At 36.0% G+C, this 14150-nt stretch overlaps 1 protein-coding gene across 1 annotated transcript in view; it reads right to left on the bottom strand.

Moving 5' to 3' along the window:
• RELN (reelin) overlaps nt 1-14150 on the bottom strand; it is a 523500-nt gene that overhangs the window by 250976 nt on the left and 258374 nt on the right. The window contains exon 7 of the mRNA XM_035020402.1: nt 4690-4786. Within this exon, the coding sequence (XP_034876293.1) occupies nt 4690-4786 (97 nt within the window). The remainder of the gene's footprint in view (nt 1-4689; nt 4787-14150) is intronic.

The following is a 14150-nucleotide window of genomic DNA, read 5'->3' as shown; positions in this document are numbered from 1 at the left end:
GGTAAATTCAGAGCAAATGAGGAGAATAAGATTATTTTGCAAAGTAAATAGAAATACAACAGCTTAAGGTATAGGATTTCGTTAGGGGGTGATGAAATGTTCTAAAATTGATTGTAATAATGGTTGCATAATTTTGTGAATGAACTAAAGGACTTGAATTCTATAATTTAAATGAATGAATTGTAGAGTATGTGGATTATTTCTCAATAAAACTGTTACCTCTCCAAAAAAAGTAATCAAATTATGGGCCTAGAAATATCCTTCCAGTACATTTCTATTACATTCCTTTAATCTCATGAAGAAGCATGCTTAAACAATTTTCCCCCTTCTGAAAGAGGAATGGTACCCTATTTAATCTGAAATCAATTTAAATTTTTAAAAAATTACTTATTTATTCTGTGGAGCAGTGACTTCGACCCATACCAGTTCACATGGGATGAGAATTAGGGTTCTCATTTTCAGTGACTCTCTTGTGGGGTTCCTGACCTTTGTAAGCTAATGAATGGGATGCCTCCCATGACTGCACCTATAAATTATAAAGTGTACAACTGTGTCTTCACCATGGCAAAACCAGTAAGCTTACTTCCGCTTTTTATATGTCATAATATCATCCTTTGTTGGCCCCCACGTGATGGAGTCCACAACTGCGGAAGGGTCAGGAGATACCCAGTTTATGAATCACTGTGGGAACTAGTGGGGAAATGAGTGAGCAAGCTTCTTGTTTTGCCAGAATTCAGCTGAGATGTGAGTATCCAAAGATCAGATGTATGCTTCCCATTTCTACAACACAAATTGGAAAGATGACTGAATGTATGCTTTAAATATGTGACTCTGAAGTCCATGAGGAAGCAGGAAAGGTAAAAGAGGGGAGGGCAAGAGAGACATTTTATAAATTATTAGATTATCAGTATAGATATCAGCTCCTAACTGATTTTAACGGTAGCAAAAATCACTGATGTCAGGGTGTCAGAGCAAATTCTCTCTGTTTAATTTAAATCCCTCATTATCACAGATTATCTACTAAAAGAAAACTGGCCCATCACGCCCAGAGCTCTGTTTCCTGCTCTCTTCCCCTCAACTAGAGTCATTAAAGAAAAATGCACCAACAGAATTTTCTTTAAATAACTAGGATACCAGCTCCTTTTCAAGATTCCTTTAAAAGGAATCTGTTCCCTCCCCCCTCCACACATACAATTTTTAGAGTAAGTTCAACTGTTTGTCCCCTAAAGATAATTTAATCTTACAGTCCAAAAAGTCACATGAAAATTTTTAAAGTTTTCACATAAATTGAATGAATGCTCTTTCCACCTCTGATTTTATATAACTGAGTAGATTCCCAGATGAATCATGAAACACTCCTGAATATAAGTTCTTTGAAACAATGGTATCCTATGTAAGCTAAAAGCACCATGGTTATTGCTAAGGCTGGTGCATGAAATATCCGAGAGAGTCTGAGATACTTACCCTGTTGGTGTCATAAATGACACTGTGTCGCCTGCATAATGAAGTTCCACAGACGTGACCGTGGCTAGCAAACAGTAAGTTGCTTGGAATACTGCCAAATTTCAAATTACATGTGCTAACTGAGAGTGAGTGACCCTGGACCTAGATTAGTCATTGATTCTACATTTTTTTTTCTCCACCAGGGAAGCTAAGGACTGACAGAATGGCTAACTCCCATTTCTCTACCTTTACCCATTTAGCTCATTAGTAAAAGTGTCGGCTACAAGGAATAGGAAAGATGAAGAGAAAAAAGTAACAGGAGGCATTGCCTATCAAATCTGTTCACCTATGTTTACATTTGGGGGTTATAAATTATTTCTTATCCTTGGGTTCACATATGTAATTTTAGTTTGCAAAGTTATTAAGTCTTTACATCTGACATTCTGAAAATGAAAAGGGTCTCTTACATGGCTTTTGATAAACCATACAGCAATTATGAAGTCTGACAACTTTTCTCCTACCAAATCTCAGTGGTCTTAAGTTATCAAATAGACCCTAAATCACAGAAAATTAGTAGGACCACAAAATGAATATGAATTTGCTACTGGCTGAGGCTGTTTATTCTGCACATCTTCCCTGCAAATTTTTTTGGGGGGGCGGCGGTATGATGCTGTTTTAGCCCAAACTCCTCCCTGCAACTAAAATGCATTTCCAAATATATGAAAATAATTCAATAAATAATTTCTTTAAAAAAAACACAGGGGGTCACATAACCCACCTGTTTCATGCTCTGAGAGAGCACATTTTCTCTTAAAGGAGTGGGTAAGTGAATTCCTCATGTCCTTCACTTTGGACCAGCAGAATGAGTAAAGTTGGGATGTCACCACCCGAATATGGAGACCTCACGGAGCTAAATAAAATGTGTGAGGGCTGCAACCACAGCAGCAGTGGGGACATAAATGCCTGGTGTTCTCATGTGACAGCAGGTGCCACCTCTCACTGACTCTGGCTTTTATTGAAATAAAATGCCACATGACTCAATTCACAAAATGGAGATGCTCTTGCTGGCATCATAGAAGATATCAAATTAGCCTACTAAAGTTCTTTGCCTGTGATCCTTTGTTTCACAACTTCAGTAATTTATGAAAAAGAAGGCAAATTTGTTAAAAAGGGATTTTGGGGGGCCGATACCTTTCATCAGTTCTCACGCACAACAGTTTTGACTGTATTCAGTCTTGAGCACCAAGCAAATATTTGAATTTTAGTGAACATAATAGCACGTTAACTGACAACTGAATTCCTTCCTTTTCATTTGGTTGATCTGTCTTCTGTAAACACAACTTGGGTACAATATATATTTTTGCTCCTGGGACACCAACACAATATAAAAATTGTTGAAAATTAGAAGTTGCTAGTGTGTAAAATGTGGATGTCATCCCTGTCTTTATTAATGTATCTTCACTCTATTCCCTTGGAGTCCACAACACAATCCTTCGTACTTATGATGGGAATATAAATCTACATATGTCTTTTTTTTTTTCTTCCTTGGAAGAAGAAAATTATTTCAAGTATTTTCTTTTTTACTTGAAAGGCTAATCTCACATTAATTATATAATACAATTCAAAACTAGCCATTTTGGGTACATAAACTCTAATGCTCAATAAACTGAGGAATAGTGAAAACAATCAGGATTAAAATTTACATGGGTCAAATAAACTAGATACTCAGTTTTTAGTTTAGAAACTGTAGAAATAAGAATTCTGGCATTATATTCTTAGAGATGTTTATTTCTTATTTATCAGTAGAAACAAAAAAGAACTTACCAAGCATCTCCAGAAATATTACCAATGGGAGAACATTCTAAAAAAGGCATTTATTCTAAGCTCAATTAACTATAGTAAAATTTTATTTTGTTTAAAGTTTTATAGCTAATTAATTCAGTCATGGTACATTATTTAAAATGCACTAGCAAATCTATTTTTCAAGAAGAACTTCACTACCAGAGTCACATTTGTCTGCAGGAATATTATAACACCTTGTGTGACTTGAATTATGAGCACCTATTATTTTAATTTGCATCCAATTAATTCTGTTTGTGTTCTAATTTCAGCTAAAAATTCTTCAATTTATCAATGTTCTGCAGCTCCTATCTTTAATAAATTAAATGTATCCATTGCCATGAAAGGAGTATTCATTCAAGCAGCATAAAATAAGAACCATGTTATAAAAATTAATTGACTTTCACTTTGATAACTAAATCTTCTTCTAATTGCCTAGCTAGTTTTTCTCCCCTTTGTATTGTGGAAGCCCGTCTTCTGGCCACTTTTAAAGTTAATGAATTTGAAACACGATGTGTTTTGTAGGGGTGAAAAATACAACCTGTTAGAAGCGCTATAGCTCGAGCTGAAAATCAGAAAAGCAAAGTGTTATAAGAGACGCTATGAGTAGAACACTTCTCGCAAACAAATTGAGCCAGGAGTATAATATAAAATATTGCTTTTATATCCTTTTTCAAGAATGTGAAATGTAATCTTTCTGCCAGAACCAAGTAACAACAAAAGGCTCATTAGCTGCATGCCTATGGCTAGTGGTTTCATTGCTTTTAATTTAGAATGCTCATGTTTCATTTTACATATGATCCAAGAACTTCTCTTTGGCAGGCAAAGTCTAATCAGTCTAAATTAAAGGAAAGTAACCTACTCCTAAACAATTTGGCATAAACCAAAATTTGTTCAAAACTAGTTTATTCAGTGCACTTTCACTTCTTAAAAAAAATTCAGTAAACTTCCTCTGTGGTTGGGACACAAAGTTTTAAAATAATGTGATAAAGTTGCTTGTCTAACATTTTTGGCTTGCAAAGAGAATATAAGACAGTTAAAAGTAAAGCTTTATACAAGAATTTAGAAAGCCATAAATTATTTAAATATGATATACATATATATGTGTGTCATCTCTGTTACATGTATGTCATACCCATATTTTTAAAAAGCCATCTAATCATAATGATGCACCATGTGTATCCATTGATGCTGCCCATTTTATTACTGAATTTTTAATTTTTACTTTTGAAAATAAACTATAAAACCACTGTTCCCCATTTTGAGATGTTTGTAATAGGATTCATAATATAAACAATGCTGCAAATTTTCATATGACTTATAAGAGCATAAACGAATCTTTTGTTGGCAAAACGCTCCATAAAGACAGTGTATTTGGAATAATGTACATAAATAGCATGTACTTACCAATTCTCTCGGACCATATGGCTCACAGAAGGTGACAGCATTGCCATGCATAATTGCACCACACTGTTCTCCAGTCTCACAGTTGTTACATTCAACCCTGTGAGAACAGAGAATGCACCCCCAGCCTGAGAATTAAGTAGCACAAAGTGGTTTATTGCTCAGGTAAGGAAAGATGTAAGCTACTGTTAATCGGTTCAAATCAACATTTTGAGGAAGGTTATAGTTTTTTTTTTTTTTTTTGTATTGTGACATGTTTATGAAACATGAAACCAGGAAGCCTTGAACTAAAATCCCAGTTCTTTCGGTCACTCACAGCGGTGGGCAAGTTACTTAATCTCCCAAAGTTTTGGTTTTCTCACCTGTACAATGAGGATAATACTGACCTAAATCTTACATGAGGATTAAACAAGAGAGTGCATGAAACACAGAGTACAGAACCAATCTCCTAGTAGGCACTTAATAATGGCAGATGGGTGTTTTTATTAATAATTACATATAATATATACCACATCCAATACAAGGATGTTTGCAAATATTAACGTTAAGCAAAGTAATACACACTTAGATAATGAACTAAAACTTGTATCTCTGAAAACAAAAGATATTTTACCAATTTTAATTTTCTTTTGAGTTGTTATAAGCGTAAATGTTTAAAATTATTGTCCTCAAATAAATCTGAATGTCTATAAAATATACCATGCTAAAAATAATGGAATCAGATTATATTTAATTTACATATTAATATGAAATATATACAAATTCTAAATCAAGCAAATTTTGGATAACATTAACCTTGCAAATAACTTAATTAGCTGCTTTTTTACTACTTTAAAATGAAGTGGTCAACACAATCTTAGGACAGAATCTCAAAAATAAATGCATTCATGTTTTTAGTAGAAATTGAAGGTATGAAAATTCTGGATTTGACTTTGCATATTTACAGTAACGCAGTGCTCTGCATCGTGACATCTCAACCTACAATCATTACATACCTAACATGTAGAGAGATAATCCATGTTTCCTCTGTCTGAACCTCAAACCACGTGAGAACTATATTTCATGCAGAAAGGACATTTTCAGAGTTTCACATTCTAGGGGCCAAACATTGTGGAAAGGGTAGCATGCAGGCCCTTTGTTTTGGAGATCACCGTGTTTCACCCTTTCAACTATTTGCTAATTTCAGAGAAAGAGGGAGTAGGAATTCCCATTCACGGAGGAAGAAGACAAAAGTGTGAAAAGATACCAGATATCCCATAAAGCCAAGAAGCAGAAGCACAGTAAATAAGTGAAAACTTGGCAAATAAATGTTAAGTATTGCCTACATGAGAATTGCACGGATCAAGTGATTGGTATTATTCTTTTGAGCTGTGTTCCCATAAGCAGATCAATAATGTCAAGAACCTTTGATTTTTTTTTTTTTAGAATAAACAGAGAACAATTTCTGATATGAAATTTAAAATGCCAGTGCTCGGGGCGCCTGGGTGGCTCAGTTGGTTAAGCGACTGCCTTCAGCTCAGGTCATGATCCTGGAGTCCCGGGATCGAGTCCCGCATCGGGCTCCCTGCTCGGCAGGGAGTCTGCTTCTCCCTCTGACCCTACCCCCTCTCGTGCTCTCTCTTTCATTGTCTCTCTCTCAAATAAATAAATAAAATCTTTAAAAAAAATAAATAAATAAATAAAATAATAAAATAAAATGCCAGTGTTCATAGCATCACAAATCTTAGTAGGAGATTTAAATCTTCTGATTACTGTGAGCAAAATTCTAAAAAAATCTTTGACATTAGAAAAGACATAATAGTAGCTTCATAAAGGTGATAAATGGATCACTGTTTTATGCCTGACATGTTGTATTCCACAAATATCTGTTGAATGAATGAAGGAATATAAGACAACTTCATAAACAGTACTGTTATTAAAGGTTGAGATCTTAGAATAGGACCAGCACATAGCTAACATGATGTGTTAGTGTGTTGGCTATAATAATAATAATGTTACTATTATATATAATATATATAATTATTATAAATTATATTATTATATTTTATTATAAATTTTCACCATTTTCATCTAGAACTGGTATACTAGGTTTTTTCCCCACAGAGAACCTATTACATGAACTTCTTATTACACTTTCTCTATCTTTAAATTGTACATTAATGTTTTCAAGGAATGTGATTGTGATACAAGTAGAGAAGTAACACAAAAATTTTAGTGGGGTTCTTACGTAGTGATAGATGAGGATTATTTGGCCTCCAGGTCATTGTGAAATAGCTTGAGAGAAATATCAACTTTGAAAGAGAAAAATTTTTTAAATGTTTCAACCCTCACAATGACTATCTGCCATTTTCCTTCAGCGACTGTAAACTAAAATCTTCATTGTTGGCAAAAAGCTGGAAGATTTTCCTCTAAGATCAAAGACAAGACAAGGATGCCCACTCTTGCCACTTTTATTCAACATAATACTAGGTATCCTACCCACAGTAATCAGACAAGGAAAAAAAAAAAGGCATCCAAATTGGTAAGGAAGAAGTAAAACTGTCATCCTTTGCAGATGACATGATACTATATACAGAAAACCCTCAAGACCATCAAAAAACTATTAGAACCAATAAATTAATTCAGTAAAATTGCAGGGTACAAAATTAATATACAGAAATCCATTGCATTTCTATACACTAATAACAAACTAGCAGAAAGAGAATTAAGAAAATAATTCTTACAATTGCAACAAAAAGAATAAAATAAAATAATCCCATTTACAATTACATCAAAAAGAATAAAATACCTAGGAATAAGTTTAACCAAGAAGGTGAAAGACCTGAAGTCTGAAAACTATAAAATATTTTTGAAAGAAACTGAAGATGACACAAATAAATGGGAAGATACACTATGCTCATTAATTGGAAAAATAAATATAGTTAAAATGTTATGTACTAACCAAAGAAATCTACAGATTCAATGTGATCCCTATCAAAATGCCAATAGTATTTTACACAGAACTAGAACAAATAATCCTAAAATTTATATGGAATCACAAAAGACTCCAAATAGCCAAAGCATTGTTGAGGAAGAAGAACAAAGCTGGAGGTATCACAATTCCAAAATTCAAGATATACTCATCAAAACGATATGATACTAGGACAGAAACAGATACATAGATCAATAGAACAGAACAGAAAGCTCAGAAATAAATCCATACTTATATGGTCAATTAATCTGTGACAATGGAGGCAATAATACGCAATGGGGGAAAGACAGTCTTTTCAAAAAATGGTGCTGGGAAAACTGGACAGCTACATGCAAAAGAATGAAACTAGGTCACTTTCTTACATCATATACAAAAACAAACTTAAAACTGATTAAAAACCTAAATATGAGACCTGAAATCATAAAAGTCCTAAAAGAAAACATACACAGTAAACTCTTGGACGTGAGTCTTAGCAATATTTTTTTGGATCTGTCTCCTTAGGCAAAGGCAACAAAAGCAAAAATAAACTACTGGGACTATATCAAACTAAAAAGCTTTTTCACAGCAAAGGAAACCATCAACAAAACAAAAAAGCAACCTAGTGAATAGAAGAAGATTTTAGCAAATGATATATCTGATAAGGGGAAAATATCCAAAATATATAAAGAACTTATACAGCTCAACACCAAAAAACTAAATAATCCAATTAAAAATGGGCAGAGGATATGAACAGACATTTTTCCAAAGAAGACCTAGAGAGGGATAACAGATGTATGAAAAGATGCTCAATATCACGAATCATCAGGGAAATGCAAATCAAAACCGAAAAGAGATATCACCCTCACATCTGTCAGAATGGCTAATCAAAAAGACAAGAAATAACAATTGTTTGTGAGGATGTGGAGAAAAGAGAACCACTGTGCACTGTTGGTGGGAATGTAAATTGGTTCAGTCTCAACGGAAAATGGTATGGAGGTTTCTCAAAAAATTAAAAAAAGAAATACCACACAAACTAGTAATTCTACTTCTGGATATTTTCCCAAAAAAACAAAAATATTAACTCAAAAAATATTAACTCAAAAAGATAAATGCACCACTACGTTTATTGCAGCATTATTTACAATGCCAAAGATGCGGAAGCAATCTAAGTATCTATCAATAGATAAATGGATAAGGAAGATGTGATACACACACACACACAAACACACATACACACACACAGGAATAATACTCAGCCATAAAAAAGAATGAAATCTAGCTATCTGTGACCACATAGATGGACCTAGAGGGTATTGCTGTAATAGAAATAAGTCAGACAGAGAAAGACAAACACCATATAATTTCACTTACATGTGGAATCTAAAAAAAAAAAAAGAAACAAACAGAAAGAGATTCATAAATAAAGAGAGCTGGTGGTTGTCATGGGGTGGGGGAGGAATGATATAAATAAGTGAAGGGAACTGAAAGTTATAAACTCCTAGTTATAAAATAAGTAAGTCACAGGGATGTAAGATACAGCATAGGGGGTATGGTCAATACTACCACAATAATTTTATATGGTGACAGATGGTAACTATACTTACCATGGTGATGCATTTCATAATGTCTATAAATGTCGAATAAGTATGTTGTACACCGGAAACTAATATAATATTGTCAACTATACTTCAATTTTAAAAATATAAGATAAACAGGCTAATTAATTAACAATAAAAGCATCATTGTTGATACGAAGTCTGAGGCTTGAGGTTTGAATTCCCATAGCAATCATCATTGTACCTACAAATATTGATCATCAGTCTCCAAATCAACTGTATATCAGAAAAGTAACACACCCCCTTCCCTACAGCTTTTATGAAATGGGATTCAGGTGCAACCTAGAAGTCTGTATATTGTTTCAAAGTGATTCCAACATAGATGGCCTACAGCCTGGCATTAAGGAACCAGTGACTAGACAACAGACGTGTGATGTGTTTGATTTTGATTTTGATTTTGTAAGATAACAGAAGCTAAACACAAGAAAAAAGCAAACAGACAACAGCCCTTCTCCCCACTTGGCTCAACAAGCCTTCCAGACCTTTTTCTTCTTCATTGTGCTATACAGATCCAGAAACTTGAAATAAAATTTATAAAGTCACTGGTACCCTGTTGAACTTAAAGATTTAGAATTACCACGTATTTAGAATTACTCACTGGGTTGCTGCTACTTGGAAGAACAAAGGCTTCAACAAGGATTGATGGAACAAATCCATCAACTTTCTGCCAACGTCTTTTAAATGTCCTCTGCTTGAATTTCTCAGTCTGAGAAATTATTATAATTTATGCTGAACGCCCATCCCTCTGGGTGGTCAAATCCAACAGACTCTTGGCTGCCAATGTGTTATTTATTCATTCATCATTCATTAATTCATTCGTATAATTAACAAACTTGTGTTAAGGACCTATAGGTACTGTGGCGAGCTTTACTGGTACAAAGACCAATAAAACAGCGTCATTTTCTTCCAGGAGTATACACTACAGAAGAAAAAGCAGAGAAACAAGCACACAATTACAATACAGGGTGCCAATGCAATGGTAACTATTTACGGCCTTCTTTTATGTGCCAGATATTCTAAAGCCCATGTAAATCTCTCAACCTCTCTGTAAGACAGTTGTCAGTGTCCTCGTTCTACGAATAAGAAAACTGAGCTTCAGGGCGCCTGGGTGGCTCAGTCGTTAAGCGTCTGCCTTCGGCTCGGGTCATGATCCTGGGGTCCTGGAATCGAGTCCCACATCGGGCTCCCTGCTCGGCGGGAAGCCTGCCTCTCCCTCTCCCACTCCCCCTGCTTGTGTTCCTGCTCTAGCTATCTCTCTCTCTGTCAAATAAATAAATAAAATCTTTAAAAAAAAAAAAAAAAAGAAAACTGAGCTTCAGAGAAGTTAAACATTTGCTTGTCACCCAGCTGCAAAGGTGACAGACTTGCAATTTGGCCCCGGGCCTGCTAACTCTGACGCCCATCACATTTTCCATAGCTCCTCATTCCTTATAACAGGAGTATGTTATAAGACCTAATTCAGACAGAGGACAGAAGGACAGAAGGGACTAATTCAGACAGAGGACAGAAGGGAAAGTTCCCAAAGGAGGTGGTCCCAGATCTGGTCCTGAATGAGAACTGGGAGTTATTCAAGCAAGGAAGAAAGGTGAGGGTGTGATAGGGCACAAAGAACACAGAGATTATGACACAGAAGTAGAACTGCCACTCTAGTGAGCTAGTATGACTGGAACCATAGTGGTACATACAGAAGGGTGGCAAAGGATGGCGCTGGAAAGTGGGAACCAGTTCATGGAAGGCCTCGTGCGCCATTTACAAAGTGATAGGTGTTATGCTACTAGTTCTACAAACAACGTCTCAATAAATTCATATAAAACCCCTTCCCTCCATTTTTAATCCCCATTGAGAGGATGTTAAAACTGAGATTTAGAAATATGATTGTCCAAGGTTAGACACCTTATAAAGAAGTGGGATTAAAACTCTCATTCTATTTCCAAAGTCATGATACAAATCCAACTTTTAGTAAAATTACTCTAGCAAATGAGGCAATAGAAGTAGAAAAAATCAGGACTACTGATGTAACACAAGTAAGACGTGATAGTGCCTTGAAATAAGGTAGAGATGGAGAAAAGTGGGCACATTCTAGAGTATTTTTTTTTTTTAAAGATTTTTTTTTAATTTTTATTTATTTGAGACAGAGAGAATGAGAGAGAGAGAGCACATGAGAGGGAGGAGGGTCAGAGGCAGAAGCAGGCTCCCCGCCGAGCAGGGAGCCCGATGCGGGACTCAATCCAGGGACTCCAGGATCATGACCTGAGCCGAAGGCATTCGCTTAACCAACTGAGCCACCCAGGCGCCCCTAGAGTATTCTTATTCAATAGAAATGTAATGTAAGCCACATATGTAATTTTCAACTTTCTAACGGCTACATTCAAAAGTAAAAAGGGGGGTGCCTGGGTGGCACAGTTGGTTAAGCATCCAACTCTTGATTTTGGCTCAGGTCATGATCTGAGGGTCATGAGACCAAGCCCTGCACCGGGCTCCACACTCAGTGTGGAGTCTGCTGGAGATTCTCTCTTTCTCTCACTCTGCCCCTCCCCCAGTCAATGCACACTCCCTCTCTCACTAAAATAAATAGAATCTTAAAAAAAAAAGTTAAAAGAAACAGGTGAAATTAGTTTTAATAATATTTTGTTTAACCCAATATATTCATATTATATTTTAACATGTAGTTAATGGAAAATTATTAATGACATAGCTTACATTCTTTTTTCATACTAAGTCTTCAAATTGTGGGGTGTATTTTATACTTATAGCACATCTCAATCCAGACTAGCCACATTTCAAGTGCTTAACAGCTTATGTGACTAGTGGCTGTCATTATTGGACAGCACAACCTTAGAGAATTACAGGGCTTGGAAACTGACTGCTCTCTGGTTCTGCCCATAACTGGAGATGACCAGCTGACAATGGTTATATGTACCTGAACATATTTCTCTCCTGAGAAAGGAGATCATCACTGATAACGACAGTTTAAGATGTATGGTTGAGGGGCGCCTGGGTGGCTTAGTCGTTAAGCGTCTGCCTTTGGCTCAGGTCATGACCCCGGGGGTCCTGGGATCGAGCCCCGCATCGGGCTCCCTGCTCCGCGGGGAAGCCTGCTTCTCCCTCTCCCACTCCCCCTGCTTGTGTTCCGTCTCTCGCTGTCTCTCTCTCTGTCAAATAAATAAATAAAATCTTAAAAAAAAAAAAAAGATGTATGGTTGAAATCATAGGAGTGCATGGGGGTCAGGAGAGAGGGAAGGATCTTAAAAAGTGAGAAGAGAAGAGGTCCAAGAATGGACCCCAAGGGAACAATCAATCATATTGCCTTTAGTCTGGTTTCTGGAGAGCTCTAACCATCATGACCTTTCAGTGTGTAGCAGTCTGAGCTTATCTCCTCTTCCTTTTCCATGATTATTGGCAGTGGGTTCATTTTGGTTCCTAAAAATCTGTTGCTCATCAAGGTGACTTTCCTAATAATGAATCTATAACATGACCTTCCTTATATTTTTTCTATAAAGTGAAGCATTGTAATAGTATGCATAGGAATGCCATTATCAGAAAGGAAAAGGCACCATAATTTCATCATGAAACAATGATTTTTTTTTTTTTTTAAGATTTTATTTATTTGACAGAGAGAGATACAGCGAGAGAGGGAACACAAGCAGCGGGAGTGGGAGAGGGAGAAGCAGGCTTCCCGCTGAGCAGGGAGCCCGATGCGGGGCTCGATCCCAGGACCCCGGGATCATGACCTGAGCCGAAGGCAGACGCTTAACGACTGAGCCACCCAGGCGCCCTGAAACAATGATCTTAGTGGAGACTAGACAGTACAAAGGACAAGAAAAAGTGACCCATGTCGGAAAGAGATGGTGAGTTTCGAAAACCTACAGATGTAAACAAACATTTAAACTGTGGCCTAACAATTGAATTTTCTCAGGAAAATGACCGGCTTTGTAGAATTAGGTAGCATATTCTTCAAAGATTGGTGGGAAGAAGGAAGTTTTAAATAATCCAGTTAAACAGACTTTTGTTTTTCAATTTAAAAAGGAATGTGACCTCCCAGGCTAAGGATTAGAAATGAATTGCTTCTCTGCCTAATAGTTAAAGTAACCCTGAATATTTCCCTAATCTAAGAAAACTTCCCCCTTCTTTTCCTTTTTCCCACTATGAAAAACAGAACATAAGAATCTGACAAATACCATGATGCATCATATGAACCGCATACCTCAAAATATATTCTGCCATGAACAGTGTGATTAAAAGACATTTTAAGGGAAATGCTTGCTATCACCAAAGACCATGCAAAGCCTGAATCTATTAAGCCCTCTCTGAACCCATTTATCATCCGCTTAGGTTCCACATGAAGCTTATCTATTACTAGAGTTTACAGATCATTGCACGTTCGAGTTAGAGGGCATCTGAAATATCACTGAATCACCCCCTCATTTTACAAATGATAGAACAGGACTAGAATTCAGGTTCCCTGACTCCCTGTCCAACATTCTTCCCAGGCCACTCTAACACAGTCAGTAAGAGGAAAGAACTCTAATTCTCTAGAAACAATGTGCACTTAAAAAAAAAATGTTTGCCATTCTTTTTACTATCAGTTTATTTTGAAAAGCTATGATGACTTTTCTTAAAAGTTTTTTTTTATTTGATAAAAGGATTTTGTTATGAAGATGTGCAAAAATAAGAAAAATGTCATGGACATCACAGGAAATGTTAAGAATGAATTTGACTGAAGTACCTCATCAAATTCAATATTCTTTCGCTTATGTACAACCTTAGATAATTCATCACAATTTTATACATAGACTATCACACTTGTTTTTTCACTAACAGAAACATAAAAGAATCAGTAAACATAAAGGCGGGTACTTGTTGACCAACACATCTAGGGTCAAACCATAAACAAAAGT

This window comes from Mirounga leonina, unplaced genomic scaffold (genome assembly GCF_011800145.1).
Source record: "Mirounga leonina isolate KUSES-001 unplaced genomic scaffold, KU_Mleo_1.0 Mir_174, whole genome shotgun sequence".
Classification (NCBI taxonomy): domain Eukaryota; kingdom Metazoa; phylum Chordata; class Mammalia; order Carnivora; family Phocidae; genus Mirounga; species Mirounga leonina.
This window is presented reverse-complemented; position numbering and strand designations above follow the sequence as displayed.